Source organism: Bos indicus, chromosome 9 (assembly GCF_029378745.1).
Source record: "Bos indicus isolate NIAB-ARS_2022 breed Sahiwal x Tharparkar chromosome 9, NIAB-ARS_B.indTharparkar_mat_pri_1.0, whole genome shotgun sequence".
Lineage (NCBI taxonomy): Eukaryota > Metazoa > Chordata > Mammalia > Artiodactyla > Bovidae > Bos > Bos indicus.
Genome location: NC_091768.1, coordinates 52,719,593 through 52,740,838, shown reverse-complemented (window position 1 = coordinate 52,740,838; position 21,246 = coordinate 52,719,593). Strand labels below are relative to the sequence as shown.

General features: G+C 39.7%; 1 protein-coding gene and 1 long non-coding RNA gene across 3 annotated transcripts in view; one reads left to right on the top strand and one right to left on the bottom strand.

Annotated features, from left to right (window-relative positions):
- Positions 1-13,341, bottom strand: part of MMS22L (MMS22 like, DNA repair protein) — a 129,476-nt gene extending 116,135 nt beyond the window's left edge. The window contains exons 1-6 of one of the 2 annotated variants that reach the window (XM_019967329.2): positions 13,228-13,341; positions 12,406-12,582; positions 11,245-11,370; positions 7,713-7,762; positions 2,084-2,171; positions 1,811-1,988 (exon numbers count right to left, since the gene is read on the bottom strand). In XM_019967329.2, coding sequence (XP_019822888.2) covers positions 1,811-1,988; positions 2,084-2,171; positions 7,713-7,762; positions 11,245-11,370; positions 12,406-12,569 — 606 coding nt within the window. In that variant the 5' untranslated portion in view covers positions 12,570-12,582; positions 13,228-13,341. Of the gene's footprint in view, positions 1-1,810; positions 1,989-2,083; positions 2,172-7,712; positions 7,763-11,244; positions 11,371-12,405; positions 12,583-13,219 lie in introns of both variants that reach the window. The other variant, XM_019967330.2, reaches the window with a different exon arrangement.
- Positions 13,342-13,372: 31 nt separating this feature from the next.
- LOC109563894 (uncharacterized) lies at positions 13,373-16,750 on the top strand. The gene is made up of 2 exons (XR_002181425.2): positions 13,373-13,434; positions 16,155-16,750. It is a non-coding gene; the product is annotated as an uncharacterized lncRNA (long non-coding RNA).
- The last annotated feature ends 4,496 nt before the right edge of the window (positions 16,751-21,246 follow it).

Below are 21,246 nucleotides of genomic sequence, written 5' to 3'. Positions count from 1 at the left end.
CAATATTTTGATTCACTAAAATACAATGATTTGTGCTTTTTTATTAAGACATCTAAGAATGATGGAGAGGGATCTTGCTTTATCAAACATACAAACAAAATAAAACACTAGTAAAACAACATTGGCTCAGGAATAGATAATAAACTGCAAACATAGGAAGAGAAGAGTGGACACACATTCAAATCAGCAGGGAAAGTGTAGGTCATTCAGTAGGAGTCAGGATGATTAACTTATTCATTTGCAAGATACTAGATTTCCTACTTCAAGGTATATTTTTTAAAAGATGAATTAGAGATAAATATTTAAAAGTATGTATTTTACAAGAGCATAGGAATTGTATTAAAGAAAAAAATTGATAAATATAATTTTACAGAAAAAAATGATGTACCTAGCAAGTCAGCTTAATTGCTGAAAAAGATAAATGAAAATATTTGTAATACATAATACCAAGAAATAATATTACTAATTTTAAAAAGTCCCTTAAAAAGAATAAAAGACAGATGTTCAACTAAGAATACCAATTAAAGCATTTTCTTGCATATGAGAAAGGCAAAACATAAGAAATACGTAAAGTCTTGAAAGATGCTATTTCATGATTTTTTGGTTTTGCTGATGTTTCAGAACAGTATTTCAGTGTATGGCTATTTTGTTTATGTGCTGGTGATTCCATTCAAAGTAACCTATACTTTCAACAAGTCCGTCTAATTAAAAGCCTATGAAAGGTAAACCTTAGGTTGAGGACCCTTGCATGGATCTTTTAATTTCTGCTTCTAGATAAATTATTTTTATTTTTCTTAAGCATTCAATGGATATTCAGAAAATAAAAGCCAGTCCAATTTACAGAAACTAAAAAGGAAAATTACCCTTCTCCTTATAATCCATCCATGAATCTTTATTAATTGACATGATTAAAAACAATTACCTAATTGGTTTCTATGGATTAGACATATTCACCTGTGAAAACAGCTGGAACTCTATTTACTTGTATTATCACATATATTGATCCCTGAAAAGTTGGATTTTTAATTGTTAAATTTCACAGAAATATAAACACTTTATTGTACGTTATGTATTTTGGCAAAGACTCATTCCTAAAAGCTGAAGGAATTGGTGATGTCAAAGAGAATAGACAACTCAGGAAATCCCATGGGGAATTATAATCTGTCACTCACAGAAGCTCACATTTTCCTATGGAGAATTTGTTCAATATATCCACAGGCTGGGTCATGCTAACAATACAATTTTTTAAAAAGCCAAAATTCAGAGAGAATAATTGTCACAGACAGAAAAAAAATGGCAGGCATGGTCAAAACATTCATATTCTGAAACTATCTCAAAAGCCAGAAAACATAACAATGTGTTTTGAAAGCCTAACTTTTTAAAGGTGATGATCTTAACTCTTCCGATAAAATAAAATAGGGTTTGCCCATACCTTGATCAATGGGAGAGAGGATACGAATTTTAGAACATAAAAGGTTATTTTATTTGCTGTGAAACTTTTAAGCATTTGCACGGTTACAAATTAGAATAGCTATCAGTGATTCAACATAAATGATTTCTAAGCACTTAATGCACTTTATTCAATTCTCCCAATAACTCCAGGAAGCTAACCAATTACACAGATGAGAAGACTGAACCAAGAGGTGCTATTTGCCCAATGGCACATAATTAATAGAAGGAGGAGCCAGTATTTCAACTCATGCAGTCTGGTCCAAGAACTACACCCTTGACTAATTTCCCTCATTCTTGAATGAATATTACCTGTGAGAAGAAAACAAAAACTTCAAAAATTAAATGTAACAAATCAAACCTTAGTCTGGTTTTGATTTACAAATGCTCCTGTATTCGTAGTGGGAAGTTCTGATAGGTGTCCTATATACAAGAGTAACCCATGGAGCTCATCAACCAACACTGAGGGAAGCTGTGCCTCCAAAGTCTCGTAGGGATGGACAGGAACATGACTTTCAGCATTACGTACTTGCAGGGACCTAAAACATGATGAGATCCAAAAGGTAATTAGAGTCTGGATAAATTTGCATTCAGAAATTCATGTATTATTCGTACTACTCATCTGACAGCCTACCTGAAGATGAAAACTTTAACATAATGAAGAAATGTTACGCAGAGCTGCCTAATATTGTGTGCTTTGCAATGCAGCGTTGATATCTTCCCTAAAATCAAAACAGGTAACATTAATCATGGTTTAAAGAATCAGTGATCGGTGACAAAAAAATTCTATAAGCTGTATAAGCAGAAATTCTCTATCTTTTCATTTGTTTCAACTGATTCTCACTATCCCCCTGCCTTCCCCCCACAAAAAAACTGCTCTTAAGGTCACCAGTGAAACCAAGGTTGGCCAATCTAATGGACACACCTGTCTTCAATTAACTTGCCCTTACAGAAGTATTCCCTACACCTGGTTCATTGATACCATATGCTGCCAGTCTTCCTTCCTCCTCACTTTCCTATAATTCTCATGTTTTCTCTGTTTTTGTTTTCTGGCTGACTCATTTTCCCCTAGAGTGGTTATGAGTGTTTTGCACATAGTAACCACCCATATAATTTTTGCTGATGTAAATACTGAAGTAAGGGAAAGGTGGCATGGGTTCAGGCTGAATGAAAAACAGGAATAAGTGATTAGGCAGCCTTATAAGTCATTATGAGTTTTGATTTCATTCTAATACAGTAGATGACTTTTCACTGGGTTCTGATTTAGGAGGAACAGGAATTGATATACATTTGAAGCAGATTTTGTACTCAAGATTATAGAAGGGCTAAGGGGTATGTGTTAAGAGACCTGTAGCAGTAATTAAAGAGATCACAGGAAAATGTATAGGTTGAAAGTATATTTTGATCATAAACCTACTGGGAATTTGATGGATTAGATATGAGTTTAAAGGAAATGAAAGAATCAAGAATGACTTATAGGCAACAGTTAGCACCAGGTAATAAGTAGAGAAAACATGGGCAGCATAAGCTGGTTTTGGAGCACATCATGGACGTACTTGGATTGAGCAATCCAAGGACAGATGTCAGGCAATTTGACATGCAAAGCCTGGAATGCAAAGGAGACTGGAATATTTCAACCTTTGGTGTTGTTACTATTTAGAAACAAAGTAACTGATGAGATGGTACATGTAGGAAAAGATAAACAGAGAGGAGACTCCAGGAGCCTGATTATTAGCAATAGATCTGAGGTGGAAGGGGCTTCCCTGATAGTTCAGTTGCTAAAGAACCCCCCTGCAATGCAAGAGACTGTGGTTCAATTCCTGGGTCAGGAAGATCCACTGGAGAGGGGATAGGCTACCCACTCCAGTATTCCTGGGCTTCCCTTGTGACTCATCTGGTAAAGAATCCTCCTGCAATGCGGGAGACCTGGGTTTGATCTCTGGGTTGGGAAGATCCCCTGGAGAAGGGAAAGGCTACTCACTCCAGTATTCTGGCCTGGAGAATTCCATGGACTCTATAGTCCTGCTGCTGCTAAGTTGCTTCAGTCATGTCCCACTCTGTGCGATCTCTGTGAGATCCCCCATCCCTGGGATTCTCCAGGCCAAGAATACTGAAGTGGGTTGCCATTTCCTTCTCCAATGCATGAAAGTGAAAAGTCAAAGTGAAGTCACTCAGTCGTGTCCGACTCTTAGCGACCCCATGGACTGCAGCCCACCAGGCTCCTCCATCCATGGGATTTTCCAGGCAAGAGTAATGGAGTGGGCTGCTATCGCCTTCTCGGACTCTATAGACCATGGGGTCACAAACAGTCGGACACGACTAAGCGACTTTCACTTTCACTTTTGAGGAGGAGCCAAAATAAAAGAGGCAGGAAAAGGAAAAACAAAGCCCCTTACCATAGGCAACGAATTATTATTCATATTAAACATAAAGAAAAACTTAATTTAAAATTTGTATTCAAATGAGTAAACATGGATACCATTTTGGCAAAACCAACATGAATATAAGTGTAAACATACTGTGCACATATCTACGTATCAACAAGTGCAATGCAATTCTACAGCTTAATTCTACTTTGCTTACAAAAGTCATAACAATCCCCCAGTGTCACAATTCTCAGCCCAAAAAGGCAGTACTCTTAAAAAAACAACTGCTATGAACTGCTGCATCTAGCCAAAATGGAGTAAAGGAAATCATACTTACTCATCTCTCATCTTAAACTTAAAAAAAAAAAAAAAAAAATCCATAAAACAAGAGTTTTCAGGCATTGGACAAAGGCAACACAAGACTCCTAATCCAGAGAGATTAGTTCCAAGACTATACCAGCTTCCCACTAGAGACAGTTTCCAGGCTGCAGCACAGGGGCAGAGAATTCAGAGCCCAGATCACTGATTTGAGAGAACATGAGATCTGAGTTTAGGGAAGTCTAAATTTGCAGGGCAAAAGTACCAAAGAAGAAAAAAATGGCTACATAAAAAAGAACCTGGAGATGTGCAGAGGTCCCTTTTGAGTCTGACTAAGTACTGATCTGCAGGCCAGAGAAAAATACCAGAAAACAATTCCCTACAAAGCTTACGAAGATCAAGGAACAGTTTAAGTTCACACTAGCAAGAATTTAAAAAAAGTAATAAATCAGAAAAAATCCTCAGAAGTCTTACTAGAGCTGAACATTAGACTTAACATTAGACTACAGGCTACTTTTTAAAAGTCCTAACAAAATTTACAAGCTTCAAAAAGATCCAATGGATTACAAGTACTCAACAATGAGCCAGAACAAAATTCAACCGTAGTTTTAGGAATACAAGAAAATTCAGAAAGCAGCAATGTAAAAGCTACAATGTCCATCACACAAGAAAAAATTACTAAATGTTCAAAAAAGCGGAAGAATATATCCTAAAACTATGAGGAAAAAGTCAATACAAACAAACCTGGAAATGACAATGATGAAAGAATCTGTAGTTAAAAACAGCAGCTGTAGATATACTCCATATGTTAAAGACAGATTAAAAAAATATGAGAACAGAAATGGAAAACATAAAATCCAGATGAAATGTCTAGAGACAAAAAAATACAGTACCAAAAAGGGAGTAACATTAACAGCTATATTTAATACCAGGTGGCAGTACTCTTCAGAGAAGGCAATGACACCCCACTCCAGTACTCTTGCCTGGAAAATCCCATGGACGGAGGGGCCTGGTGGGCTGCAGTCCACGGGGTCGCTAAGAGTCGGACACGACTGAGCGACTTCACTTTCACTCTTCACTTTCATGCATTGGAGAAGGAAATGGCAACCCACTCTAGTGTTTTTGCCTTGAGAATCCCAGGGACGGGGAAGCCTGGTTGGGCTGCTGTCTATGGGGTCGCACAGAGTCAGACACGACTGAAGCGACTTAGCAGCAGCAGCAGTAAAAAAAAAAAAAAAAAAAAAAAAACATATATATATATATATATATATATATTATGTATACTATTCTGCCTCAACAGGAAAGCAATCCTTGGAGTATAATCAACGGGAGAACAAGAACCATGTGTACATCAGTAACTGACCCTAAGGGCTTTCTGGAGAGGGTTGAGGGCCAAGGGTTTACAGGAGTTTACTAACAAACCCCTGGTACAGCTTGCATGGGAGGGGAAAGCTGGTGTGTGTGTGCTGTGTGCTTAGTCGTGTCCAACTCTTTGCAATCTCATGGACTGTAGCCCACCAGGTTCATCTGTCCATGGAATTTTCCAGGCAAGAACAGTGGAGCGGGTTGCCATTTCCTACTTCAAAGATCTTCCCAAGCCAAGGATCAAACCTGCGTCTCGTGCAGTGGCAGATTCCTTACCACTGCACCACCTGGGAAGCCCAAGCTGACGCAGGGATAGTCTTCAGTATTGCTAACCTGCCCAATAAACCGGTCATTGTTTTTTTTAAGCAACTAAAGGGGCCAAAATGTCAGCGTAACAAGTAACCGTTTCAACAAATGGCCCACTATAGTGATTTTAGGTCCATAACTGCTTTTCAAGGAATAATCCTGCATAATAAATGCCTTCCACAAACCCAATTTAATTAAGTCATTCTATATAGTAAAGGTATTTTTGCTGTTTCCACTACAATCTTGTAGAGGCTCCCCAGGGGTTTAAAAGTAAAATTGTGACTTTTTGGCACTGCTTACAAAGACACCTATAATTGCCTCCCTTCCAAAAATTAATTCCTAACATAGTCCAACTGACATAATCACCACTTACTCCCTTTTCTCCCAGCTTTTATGTTTTTATACACGTCAAATGTCTTTGTCACAAAGTTGTTTCATACCTGAACTCAGCCTATCCCCAACACTTGTCCATAAGCTTTTGCCTGACTAAGGCCTCCTCATCCTTGAAGCCCCAGATCTGGTATCATCCAGTGATGAGCACATACACAGATAAACCCCTCGGTTCCTGCAGCAACTTGCACATGTCTTTATCATTACACTTTTCCATTTGCCATGCCAATTATGCTTGTTTATCTGTTTTACTCAACTGCAAACTCTTCAGTAGCATAATTTTCCTCTTTGATTCATCAGCACCTTGCACATGAAGGAGGGACTTGGGTGGCAACAGAAAAGGAATAGTCAAAATTTACTGAGGACCAACTGAGAAAAAAGAACGGCCCTGGCAGCAGACAACAATTAAGGCCATGAAGTTTCCTAATGAAATTAAACAGTCATACATTATCAAAAATAATCACACAAAGTCACTCCATGATTTTGGTGAAACAAGGAAAAACAACAAACCGCCTTAGTAATCATGTTTGACACAGAAACAGGGCACTACACAACCACGTGGAGACAAGGTCCAAGAACAGAAAATCCTCCTCTTCCAGCTAAGATGACTATCGCTTCATCACTAACTAGAACCTACCCTTGCCTTCTTTTTGTTCCACCTTCTAAAAAAAAATTTTAAATTACCATACGCTGTCACCAAGTTGCTCCAGCTTCTGAACAGCATCAAATCCAGAATAAAGCCTCTTAAACTCGACCCAAAATTAGTCTGCGCAAGCGCATACCCTACACAAACCCCTCCCTAATTCCGCTTGCTGAGAGGCCCCAACTGTTCCTCATGATGCGTTTCTCTCCCTTGCCTCCTAAGCTAATAAAACACTTTTTTGACCAAAGGTGTGTTTCGCATGATCTGTGGTTGCTGGGCATAACAACAGATCCTAAGCTAAGCACCTAATATGCATTATGCCATTTAGTCCTCACGAGAACTCAGTGAGGTGGGAACCTGGTGTGAGGCCTGCAATTTGCTAGGGCTGGAACCCAGGCTGACCACACAATCATGTTTCTGAAGACTATACTGAACTGAAACTGTTCAAAGGAGAGGCAGCTAGCCTGTACTGAAACACACTGCCCTTCAACTCCCTTCACTCCCTTAACTATACCAATTACCCCACAATAAAAACAAAAACGGAAAGCATCAAAGGTAAACAAGAAGCTGGCATGAGGTCTGGCACTTTACATTTTCACCACTCCCCACCCCCAAAGCAAGTTACTAACTCACTTCAGAGATGTTTGGCCTTAAATCAATTTTACTTGCAGATTTGGAAAAATACCATAAATTTCATACAGGAGCAAAATTTAAGTGTCATACTTTTTCTGAACACTAAATATAACTGTCTCCTGAACTTCTGAACTAACACTTCCTTCAAGTTATGATGATATCCAATGACACATCATAGACCCCTGTACAAGTCATTGAAAGAGAGTCATTTCTCTTTGTCTTTAAACACACTTAAAACTTACCAAAATCACAGCTGGCCTGTAATAAGGTTTCCAAGTTGTATAGCTGTTGCCTAATTTAAAAAATTTAGGGTAAGAATTAGTTTTTGAACAGTTTAAAGTATGTAACAATTACTTACAGATAGTGTTTCCAAATCTTTTACACAGCTTCAATGCCTCTCATTCCTGAATAATGTTTGATGTTTCATGAATGTTTATTAGCATCACCTTCAGGGAGTAAACACTTTGAGAGAAGATAAAACATGCCTATGTCTGTCCTCCCAAAAATAACTAAGAGATACATTTATCTCAAAAATTAAATATAGATTTCAACATCAAGAAGATACTGTTTATATCTCTAAGAAGTTTAAGATAGTTACATTAAACATCCTATGTTAAAAGTAACATAAGGAAATGTTAAACTGTGTCATATAATTACACAATAGGAGTTCTGAAAAGGAACAGAATATGTAATGTAGACTAATTAGGGAAAATTTTAATTTATGATGTTCCACCTTAATTTCTCACAATAATCTTCTCTTGCCATTCTCTTCCTAGTTGCCTTTTTTAACTCCCTAAAGACGGAGCCATATTTATAACCTATGACCTGGATAAGACTAAACTCATTCTTTAATGTTTAAGATTATACAGAATCACTCAGACTGTTTTCCCAACAAAACATGTAACATGGCACAGGTTCCATGGGATCAGGGTGAGAGGAGAAATCACTCAACCTTTCTATTTTCATTTAAATGTATCATGTATACATTCTTTTTTAATTATGTAAGTTTCAAGTATACAGCACTGTAATTCCACATCTATATACACTACCACATGATCACCATCACAAGTCTAATTACTCTCCATCACCATACAGTTGACTTGATTCACCTTTTTCACCGACATCCTCAACTCCTTCCCTCTGGTAACCACTAACTGGTTTTCTGTATCTATGAGTTTGTTTTATTGTTTGTTCATTTGCTTTATTTAGATTCCATGTGAAGTCATACAGTATTTGTCACTCTCTGGCTTATTTCACTATGTATAATACCCTTGAGGTCCATCCATGTTGCTGCAAATGGCAGGATTCCATTCGTTATTAAGTCTGAATGATATTCCATTGTGTATATATATGTATGTATATATAATTTTTAAAATGTATATATATATAAGTGTATACATACATACATGTAAAATTTCTTCATCCATTCATCCATCGAAGGACGCATAGGTTGTTTCTGTATCTTCATATCCTGACTACTAAAAATAATGCTATAATGAACACAGGAGATGAATCTATCTTTTCAAATTAGTGTTTCTATGTCCTTTGGATAAATACCCAGAAGTGGAATAGCTAGGTCATAGGGTAGTTCTATCTTAATTTTTTAAAACCTCCATACTATTTTCCATAGTGGCTACAGCGATTTACATTCTCACCAACAGGGCACAAGGGTGCCCTTTTCTCCACATCTTCTTCATTTTGTTCTTTCTTTTCTTTTTGATACCAGTCAGATGTGACGTGACATCATTTCCTTAAGTCATGTTGAACATCCTTTTATGTGCCTGTTGGCTGTCTCTAACTATTCTTTAGAAAAATATCTATTCAGATTCTCTGCTCATTTTTTTCAGATTTTTGTTGTTGTTGTTGAGCTAAATCAATACTAACCCCTTATGTTAACCAAATATATGACTCGCAAAGAGTCGGACACGACTGAGCGACTGAACTGTCTGACTGCTGACTTGCAAATGCCTTCTCCCCTCCAGTAGGTTGCCTTTTCACTTTGATGATTGTTTGCTGTGCGTAGTTTTTTAGCTTGATGTAGTCACATTTATTTATTTTTTGCTTGTTTCCCTTGCCTTTGGAGTCAAAGCCAGAAAAACATTGCTAAGACTGATGTCAGTGAGATCACTGCCTTTATTTTCTTCTATATATTTTATTGTTTCAGGTCTTATATTCAAGCTTTTAATCCTGTTTGAGTTAATTTTTGTGTATAAGATGGTGGCCTGGTTTCAGTCTTTTACCTGTGATTGTCTAATTTTCCCAACAGCATTCATTGAAGAGACTGCCCTTTCTTTAATGTATGTTCTTTGCTCCTTTGCCGGTAATTAACTGTCTCTATTTAGGTGTAGATTTATTTCTGTTATCTCAATTCTGTTCCATTCATCTATATGTCTGTTTTTATGCCAATAACATGATATTTGTTTACCATACCTTGGTAATATAGTTTGAAATCAGAAAGTGTGATGACTCCCGCTTTGTTCTTCTTTCTCAGGATTGTTTTGGCTATTTGGGATCTTTTGTGCTTTCAGGTAAACTTTAGAATTACCATGTATACATTCTTAATGTATTTTGAGACAATATTTGCCTTTGATAAGTAACTCCAAATCTCAAATCTAAATTATGGACTGGGTTTTAAGTAATAATGAATCATTTCAATTTAATTAATTGTGATAATGAGTAATGTTTATTTATTTTTTTATAAGTTCATATTTTTAAGAGATATATACCAAAGTATTTAAGGGTGAGATGGCATGATACCTGGAATCTGCTTTAAAAATATTTAAGCCAAAGGTAGAGGGAAAGGGACAGAAGGAAATGTGATAAATCATGATGTTTATCATAACTGAGGGAAGGTATGTGAGGGTTCACTATACTATTCTCTCTATATTTGAGTATGTTTAAAATTTTCATTAACATTTTTTAATGTTGTCCAGATTAATTAATCATATTTCTATTATACAGTCTGAAAAGTCTGAGTTCATTCTCCAAAGATTACTGAAAAATTATGTCTATTAAGCAGTCCTAATGCTAGGAAAGACTGAGGACAGGAGAAGGGGGGTGACAAAGGATGAAGTGGTTGAATAGGATCATCGACTCAATGGACATGAGTTTGAGCAAACTACAGGACATAGAGAAGGACAGGGAGGCCTGGTGCGCTGCAGTCCACAGGGTCACAAACAGTCAGACAGGACTGAGCGACTAAACAACAAAAAGCAACAAAAGTATTTTTTTTTTCTTCCAAAGTTATGGTATACTTCAAAGCCTTAAATATTTGTTTTCAATAAATGATGTCAAATATGTGTGTGTGTGTTCAGTCGTGTCAAACTCTTTGTGACCCTATGTACTGTGGCCCACCAGGCTCCTCTGTCCATGAGATTTCCCAGGCAAGGATACTGGAGTGGGTTGCCATTTCCTCCTCCAGAGGATCTTCCAGACCCAAGGATTGAACCCATGTCTCCTGCGTCTCCTACATTGCAGGCAGATTCTTTACTACTGAGCCACTGCAGAAGCCCAATGTCAAATACAACAGAATAAAAATTCTGCAAAACCACTAAAAGAATAAACTCATTAAAACCATTACTCCATCAAGCATTACTGCTTAAGTGCTGTTACTGATAAGATAACCAGGTGAGCAGCAATCAAAATTCTATAGGTGTTTTTGTAATGTCAGTATTAGAAACCACCCAGAAATGTAACTTAAAACTGAATAGCAAAAAAAAAAAACTGAACAGCATATTCACTCAATGGCAGTTTTTAAAAAAATACAAAACATACCTGAATAGATGAAAGAGAACTCTAGATGAATTCACTAATGCTGTTTCAGTAACCCACTCAATGCCAAATATTTCCACTGTATCCTCTTCAAAATTAGTTGGTAAAGGATCAAGATTCAAAATTACTCTGAAATAAAAATTCTGATTCAATTTCACAAAATGTATGCTATATCTCATACTATAGCAGGAGTTTCTGGCATTACATGAATCCGTATTACCCATGACATGTCAACAATAATGTTAAACGTCAGGTAATGCCTTGGTACCTTGTATCTCACTAATACTATAAATGAACTATATTAAGAATTCAACCCTGTATTATGATTTTTTAAAAGAAGAGGGTAACTAAAGAGCACTATAACTTGAGGGAAAAAGGTGGAACATACTTTCCATAGGGAACATACTTTCACCTGCATTCAACAGTGGTCTTCAGTTGTAGAGTTTCACCTTTTGAGGGGACATTTAATTTTTAAAACAGTGAAAGTTACTCTGAGCCATGTCTAAAGAAGGGCATAATCAAGTCGAATAACATCTTTTAAGGTCTGAAAGAAGGTACAATTGTAAAAATCAACAAAAATGGTTTCTGTTCTGAATAAAACTGCCTCAGCAGGTATTTCCAAAATATTTCAATAACAGGAGTTTTACTTAAATATGAATATACAACTGTTCAAGACAAGAGATTGGAAGGATAATATTTCTGTGAATTTACACAATCTAGAGCACTTACTCGAAAGTTAAAAAAAAAGCTTAAAATAAAGACCTATAAGACTTCTGTACGTGTAAATATACAGAATTAGAAGACTCTGGAGCAACAAAAAAACTGTGCCACTTCAAAAAGCCCAGATAGTTTATAATTCACTTTAAGTAAAAGGTAAAACTAGTGTCCGGCTCCCTACTCCAAAGCTGAGGCAGCGGTGAGGTAAGAGAACAGCAGGTAGCAAGGAAATTATCCTTCCAAAAATCTTTCAGGTATGTGTATGCTCTAACAAGAAACCAACAGAACTATTAGCGTGCATCCGTATGGTAATTCGAGCCGATTTACAAAAACAGTGCCCGATGAACATTAAAGTTTAACTGACTGAAGTCTTAATTAAATAACATACCTAAACAGACTCCTAAACTCTGAATAGGGAAAAACAGTTTCCGATTTTTTTTAACCTACCGCTTAAGAGCTCCACTGGAAAGGTAGGACTCTCCAGAAAAATGTTTTCCTCCTCCTCTGTTGTCAAAATCACAAGAAAAGCAAGGGGGATTGCACCATTCTGTCTGTAGTTCCAGTTCCAAGCTGTCGGTCAGAAACGTGGACGCAGGGGGACAGTTATCCATTGTTCACCATTTCCTGAAATTTTTGGAGTTCATTAATGACTATCAGTAAGGGCTCCAAAGAAGTTGTGATGTGATTCCTGGAGGTGGGGAGGGCCGAGAAATTTGGGGTGACCTCAGAAAAGTTCCCCAAACGCCCCCCTCCCCAGCACACAGGAAAAAAACGAGAAGCGAAATAAATCCTCAATAAATATACACCCCCCCCCCAACCCGCCCTTGCCCACCGACTCCCCTAGATCAAGGCTGTCAGATTTTAGACTGTGCCCCGGACTGGCTGTGGCAGTAACTTAAAAATCCCATCTACGTCAGACCCGTCAGTACAGGGTGAAGTGGGGGAGAAAAAAAATGTTGGCAGGACAGATTCAGCCTCAAGCCCAGAGCTCGACTAGACCTGCGACCTCCGCTAAGTTACTACACCGCACTGAGCCAGGTTCCCCGCAGTGCCGGAACTGCAAGCTCCCCGGCCGACGCCAGGCGTGGATCCAGAGGGCCCAGAGCAAATCTCCGGTCTCCCGACCTGGGCAAGTCCCGCCAGGTCCGCACAAGGCAGCGATCTGCGTGGGCCGACCACAGGGCGAGGGGATCCGGTGTCCTGCACACCCCGGCGCCCTTGGTTTGGTGCACGTCGTACCTACTCACTCTAAGATCCGTACCTACTCACCCGGAGATCCGCCCCGGCGGTCCCGGCCAGAGCCAGCGAGTCCGTGGGGGTCTAGATCACAGACAGACGAAATTCCCGCCAAGACGCCTGCGTTCAATGAGGGCGGGGCCACGGAGAAGCCCGCCCCCCGAGGTGCGCTCGCGAGATCTCTGAGGGACCCATCGGAACTCCTCAAGTTCTCGCGAGAATCTTCCAGTCCAGGACTCCGTAAGGCTATTTGCATTTTTACTTCTTATTTTTTTTTCCCTCCCTTTGGTAGTTTTAATTGGTACTTTGGGCCGGAACGCGGAACCTCACTTGAGAAGGAAACGGGCTGAGGTGAACGAGGTTTAGGGACCGCGGGGTTTGTAGTCTGGCCGAACTTAAGAAAAGAGCTCCACTGGAGCCAATCGCAAGCGGGTGTCTGAGGGCCGCGCCTGAGCCTCTAGTTGCTGGGCTAGTCCCAGCAGCTGCTTTGTCGAGGTCGTAGATGCCTTGGTTCATGGATGTGGACAAGGCAGGTGCAAAAATGAGGTTATTCCAGTGGGTGGAAACACTGAGTAGGTCACATGGAACTTGATTTCGGTATAAAAACTGTTGTGCGCCTCCCCGCCCCGCCCCCCCCCCCCCCCAACAACATTATCTGGACAGGTTTAAGACACTTAACCTTGGACACTTTTGTAAAGACTTTTCAGTCTAAATCAGAGATAACACCGTTCAGCCGTCTTCAGTTTCAACAAAACATGGGAATTTCTCATTTAAATGTCCTGCTGTAATTTGAGTATTCTCCATTGCCCTTTCATCCAAATATAGTTTGTCCTGGGTGTAATAGCGAAATAGACCCCTTTTTCCTTTTTCAAGTGTCTGTTGTTGAGTAGTCAACTTGGTTAAACAAGTGAGTGGAGTGTAAAGAATTAATAAATTTTCTGAAATAATTTAAGCTACTACTTTCATAGGTGGTGTATCATTATGAACCCCAGCAAATAACTGATGGCATGCTCAAGAGACGTAGTTGTAAGGTGCTTAATGAAAGGGCACTTTACAAAGAGGTGGGTGGTATTACCAGGAAACAAAAGTGATGGTGAAGCTCCCAGAACTGATCAGAGACATGATTACTTTTAGACTTAAGGGGTAAGGGAAAAGAGATTGCCAGGTCCCAGGGAGACTTAACTGCTGTTGGAGATGCCACCCACCTGATAGGCACCTTTGCTACCTTAATGAAGGAGTATAGCCAATGTCAGCCTGAACCCAACAGGAAGGAGCTAAAGGATTAGGTCCAGGCAGACCTCATTTTTGTTGTGGTTTGTTTTCTTGTGCCTCCTAGATAACTGTGTTTCTACAAAGTGAAGGTTTGTGAGAACCCTGCATTTAACAAGTCCATTAGTACCATTTTTCCAATAGCATTTGCTCGCTTCATGTCTTGTGTCACATTTTGGTAATTATCACAATATTTAAAACTTTTTAATTAGTAGATTTATTACGGTGATCTGTGAGCGTTGATGATACTATTATGATTCCTTTGGGGTGCCACAAACCAGGCCCATGTAAGACAGCAAACTTATTCAATTGTTGCAGTGACAACATAGGATTTAGACTAGTACATAAACTTAGCTGCAAAAGCATCAACAAGGTTTGAGAGGATTGACTTCAGTTTTGAAAGGCATTCTACTGTGGATAAAATGCTATCAAACATCATTCTGTGCTGCAGAGAAATCATTCATGAGTCATCAGCATGCCAAACTTCAGTTTTGTCTTATTTTAAGAAATTGCCACAGCTACCCCAACCTTCAGAAACCACTGCCCTGATCAGTCAGCAGCCATCAACACTGAGGCAAGACTCTCCATCAACAAAAAGATTATGACTTGCTGAAGGCCCAAATGATGGTTAGCACTTTTTTAGTAATAAAGTATCTTTTAATTAAATTATAGACCTTATTGTTTAAAGACATTATGCTATCGCACATTTGATAGACTACAGTATAGTGTAAACACAAATTTTATATGCACTGGGAAACCAATTTGTGTGACTCACTTTATTGTGGTGGTCTAGAACCAAACCCACAATATTGCCAGGGTACACCTACACTGAAATCTCTTTCCCTCCCCAATGTAATAGCCAAGCAGTGTCCCCCATCATTGGTGGCCAAACCCAACTTAAAAGCAGAGGGCAAGGATGTAACTTATAAAGTTCAGGCTCATGGAGTAGAGTCCAGGCTGAAGAAAAATAGAGTGAATCTGACAGAAATGGAGTTAATTTCATCAAGATGATAAAATATTCAGTGTATATATATCAAATAATAGAGCTTCAATATATATAAAGAGAAAAATATTATCATTTATGGAAGAAATAGGATTCCCTGGTGGCTCAGCCTGTAAAGAATCTGTGTGCTGTACAGGAGACCTAACTTCAATCCCTGGGTCGGGAAGATCCCTTGGAGAAGGGAATGGCAACCCACTCCAGTATTCTTGCCTGGAGAACTCCATAGACAGAGGAGTCTGGTGAGCTATAGTCCATGAAGTTGTAAAGAGTTGGACATGACTGGGCAACTGACCAACAACAATATAAGACACCAAAGGCTTCCCTGGTGGTTCACTGGGTAAAGAATCCTACTGCTAACGCAGGCAACACAGGTTCAATCCCTGGGTCGGGAAAATCTGGAGGAGGGCATGGCAACCCACTCCAGTATTCATGCCTGGAGAATCCCGTGAACAGAGGCGCCTGGCAGGCTATAGTCCACAGGGTCCCAAAAAGTTGGACATGACTGAAGCGATGTGGCATGCACGCACTTTTCCACAAGTTCTGTGTACATCATGTTCTCTCTGCCTCCAATGTGCTTCCTTCCCCTTCATAGTACTATTGCATATCCTTCAGATCTCTTCTCATATATCTAACCCTCAGAGAAGTCTTCCATGATCTCTGTAAATTATACCAACTCCTTCTATTATAGGTATCCATGGAGCTCACTTTGGAAGGACTCACCACAGGTGCAACTTTATAGCAACATATGTAATTGGTAATATTTATATCCTACACTACTTACCTGATGGCTCAGACGTTAAAGAATCTGCCTGCATTGTGGGAGACCCAGGTTCGATCCCTGGGTCAGGAAGATCCCATGTAGAAGAAAATGGCAGCCCACTCCAGTATTCTTACCTGGGAAATCCTATGGACAGAGGAGCCTGGTAGGCTACAGACCATGGGGTCACAAAGACTTGGACACAACTGAGTGACTAAAACATACTACAATGTAAGCCTCAAGAGAAGAGGAACCATGTCTGCTTTTACATAACATTATACCTTCAAAAATGCATCTTGAGGATGTTCAATAAGTCAATATTAAAGAGTGAATGGATATTAAAGGACTGAATGGATATTAAGTTAGTGACAGTATTGTTGAATTGGGTTTTAGGTATGGTAGAAAGGCTCAAGATGATTCTATAAGTAGGTCTGATTTCAAAGCCTGTCTCATTTTCCATTTGTACCTCATAAGCTTGTTGTGGTAATTACATTAAAAATGTAAGTAGAGCTTCCGACATAGTACAATATGAGCAGTCTGGCCTCCTTTCACGTCCACCTGCGACCTTAGGGCTGGTATAAGGCAGAAGGTCCCTGGTGGCTCAGAAGATGAAGAATCTGCCTGCAATGCAGGAGACTGGGGTTGGGAAGATCCCTTGGAGAAGGGAATGGCTTCCCATTCTAGTATTCTCGCCTGGAGAATTCCATGGACTTGGGGTCCACGGGTTTTAAAAAGTCAGACATGACTGAGCGACTGACACTAGACTCCTAGTATTGAAGTATGTGGTAATCAGAAGATTGTAAACCCTATGTAAAGACATATAAACACACTAGGAAAACATTACACGAATCAAGAAAAACACATTTCTAGGCCAAGTTGGCGTTCTGGCTGCCAGTTTGCAATCCCTGAATTCTAGTCTGTATCAGAGTATCATTATGAGAATGAAGATGGATTGGAAAACACTTATTTTAAACTGTTTTGTGCCCTTTACTTGGGGCTTCTCAGGTGGCTCAGTGGTAATCTGCCTGCCAATACAGGAGCCACAGGAGATGTGGGTTCAATCCCGAGGTCAGGAAAATCCCCTGAAGGTGGAAAAGGCAACCCACTCTGGTATTCTTGCTAGAATAACCCCATGGAGAGAGAAACCTGGCAGGCCATGGGGTCCATGGGGTCACAAACAGTTGGACATAACTATGCATGCACGCATGCATGCCCTTTACTTCCTACTTCTTAACATATGTATTAATATATAGTTCTATTTAGAGTTAGAAAGTGGAAAGGGAATCAGATCAGATCAGATCAGATCAGTCGCTCAGTCGTGTCCGACTCTTTGCGACCCCGTGAATCACAGCACACCAGGCCTCCCTGTTCATCACCAACTCCCGGAGTTCACTCAGACTCACATCCATCGAGTCACTGATGCCATCCAGACATCTCATCCTCTGTCGTCCCCTTCTCCTCTTGCCCCCAATCCCTCCCAGCATCAGAGGCTTTTCCAATGAGTCAACTCTTCACATGAGGTGGCCAAAGTACTGGAGTTTCAGCTTGAGCATCATTCCTTCCAAAGAAATCCCAGGGCTGATCTTCTTCAGAATGGACTGGTTGGATTTCCTTGCAGTCCAAGAAACAGTTCAAAAGCATCAATTCTACGGCGCTCAGCCTTCTTCACAGTCCAACACTCACATCCATACATGACCACAGGAAAAACCACAGCCTTGACTAGACGAACCTTTGTTGGCAAAGTAATGTCTCTGCTTTTGAATATGCTATCTAGGTTGGTCATAACTTTCCTTCCAAGGAGTAAGCGTCTTTTTAATTTCATGGCTGCAGTCACCATCTGTAGTGATTTTGGAGCCCAGAAAAATAAAGTCTGACACTGTTTCCATTGTTTCCTCATCTATTTCCCATGAAGTGATGGGACTGGATGCCATGATCTTCGTTTTCTGAATGTTGAGCTTTAAGCCAACTTTTTCACTCTCCACTTTCACTTTCATCAAGAGGCTTTTTAGTTCCTCTTCACTTTCCTTAATTTATAATCACTCTAAGAGAACAGGAAATGAAAGAGGAGTGATTCTCCAAAGCAAAAGCAGAATATTGTTACCAAAAGAAGGAAGATGAAATACTGTACAGGCAAAGCAACAGATGCCCAACACTCCTTTCCTCTTCTCTACCTGGTGGGATTCTCTTCTTATATGACACTTCTTATATATCACTTCTGTGCTACCTACCATGGTAGGTCACATCCTACCATAACATCTTCCTGTCCAGGAAAAATAAATTATTCTTTTTACATTTGTGTAAGTAATATGTACTATATTATTACCTTTACTGTGCTACAGCAAAAGAGCTGTGATGTATCTGCCTGTCTCTGAGAGATAGCTTCCTCCAGAGAGAAAAATTTCCACCCACAGACACTGTACTGCTTCCTGCTCTGCCTCTTTTCCTCAGTTACCCAGTTACTCTTTTCCTGATGCCTACCCAAGTTACATATCCTTAGTCCTGTTTCTAGCTAAGACTTTGGTAATTTTTTTGCCTGGCTTAGGATATCGTCTTATGGTCTGCCTTACAAAGTCCTCAACTCTGGCCTTCTGGTACTCTGCTTCTCTGTTCAAAGACTACATCGAAGGTTCTATTCTTTCCTAAACATCCCTGAGTTAGATTTTCAGGTCATACAAGTAGAATACATAACCTTTATACATAGCATATATATGCAGGATAATATATTTCATATACACAGAGTAATTGTGCCATATCTGTCTCCTCACTAGGCAATAAGCTTGAGATTTGTCCGTTATTATGTCCTCAGCATCTGGGATAGTACCTTAGTAGGCCCTTTAAAAGACTTTTGAATAAATGAATGAAATGTTGCCTCTTGTCTTTAACTATCAATATTTATATTGGTGGGGGGGTCTTTTTGAAACTTGTTATACTTTCTTAGTTTTGCAGTTTCAGCTGAGACATCACCCTGAGAAAATTAACTATAACCCAATATTCTATCTGAGGTAATAGATCATTATTGCAAAATAGGTAGCCAAAATTTGGTTTTATCATCATTAACTGATCATCCACCTTTATATATAAGAATTCACTAGGGGGGCTAGACTTTTAAGAGTGAGGATTTCTTTAGAGACTAAGCATAGACATGTTTCCCCTCTCTTTCTTCAGGTCAAGGGAGGAGAACTTCAGGAACCACTTAAATGGGCTGAAGTGTATGCGCTGGTGTTTGGGGGCACACAGGTCTCTGTCTCAGTGCTGACAAAGCAGAAGATTGGCATGACTCTTGGCGGCAGAGTCAGGAGACAGTGCTGTGGAGGGAATGAGCTGTAATGCCTCTGGGGTAAATACATGGTATGTGGCTCCTGCAGGAGCAAGACCTGAGGCATCTCGGGAGGAAGTTTGTGAAGAAGACTGCCTGGAGGGCTCGGGTGACACCAGCAGAAAGAGGCAAGATTCTTTACCCATATAGGTTGTTACAGAATATTGAAGGGAGTTCCCTGTGCTATACAGTAGGTCTTTGTTGATTACCTGTTACATATAGTAGTGTGTATATGGATATATGTATATGTATAATTGAATCACTTTGCTATATACCTGAAATGAACACAATACTATAAGTCAACTATACTCCAATATAAAATTTTAAAAAAATTAAAAAGAGGCTGGAGGGGCACGGGCAGTCAGGCTCTGGGGGGCAGCCATGCACACTTGTCAAGGGGAGGTGCAAATCTCTTGGTTATTTAAAATCTGTCAGTGGCCTCCTGTTGTTCTTAGAGTGAAACCTAACTCCTAACATTTGTGATCTGACCCCTTCCTATGTCTACCCTCCACCCTTTCACAAATCATCAGCCATGCTGGCCTTCTCCCAGTTCCTCTTACACACTATATTCGTTCTCAAAATGTTGTGCCTTATGCCAGAATTGACTTTTTTTTTCCTCTTGCTTTTTCTAGGCTTCGTTCCTGTTTGTCCTTGAGATCTTAGCTAAAATCTCTCTCTCTTATAGAGGTTTCTGTTGAACTCTGAATTTAACATAAATTTCTGTAATACTTTGAGTTGGGCAAAGCTGCAAATGGCATAAAACTCAAATTAACTGTATCTTCCTGGTAGCTCAGCTGGTAAAGAATGTGCTTGTAATGCAGGAGACCCCAGGTCGATTTGGGATCAGGAAGATCCCCTGGAAAAGGGATAGGCTACCCACTTTAGTATTCATGGGCTTCCCTAGTGGCTCAGACAGTAAAGAATCTACCTGGTATGTGGGACACCTAGGTTCAATCCCTGGGTTGGGAAGATCCCCTGGAGGAGGGCATGGCAACGCACTCCAATATTCTTACCTGGAGAATCCCCATGGACAGAGGAGCCTGGCAGGCTACAGTCTACGGGGTCACAAAGACTCAGATACAACTGAGCAACTAAGCACGGCACAATAAACAAAAGCATCTTCTTTTCCCACGAATGTCATGAAATCAGTCTAGACCTGGTGCTTTTGTATAGTTTCAGGATTCCAGGATTCTTATATCTTGTGTCTACACAATGTGTGGGGTTCAATTTTAAGTTCATTTCATGGTCTATAAGGGCTCCTCCTGTTGTAGACAGCACATGTACTTTCCATCTGGCAAAAAGGGGAAAGGGGAAGGGCATGTATCCTTTTAAGCTCAGTTCTAAAAGTTGCTCATACTAAATTCACTTACACATACTACATCATAGAGCTTATTTTGGAAACAATAATACACACCCCCAGATGTACCTAGGCATTTCATCCAGTTTCTGACCCAATTCAGTACTTCCTTATTCTTCATTTAGCTCTGTCATGTCGAGCTGAAAGTTAGGCAAACTGGGAAATAACAATCTTTATCCTGTCAAGCTAAAATTAGGGAACAGATTAAATATAATGAACAAGTAGAAGTTGCCCTCACAAACACCCATCAGTTTTATTATCTTACAACACTAAGTTACAGAGGCTAAACTCTTCTCCTTCATAGAAACTTTTTTTGATCACTCAATCTAAAGTAAATTTTTATATTTTGG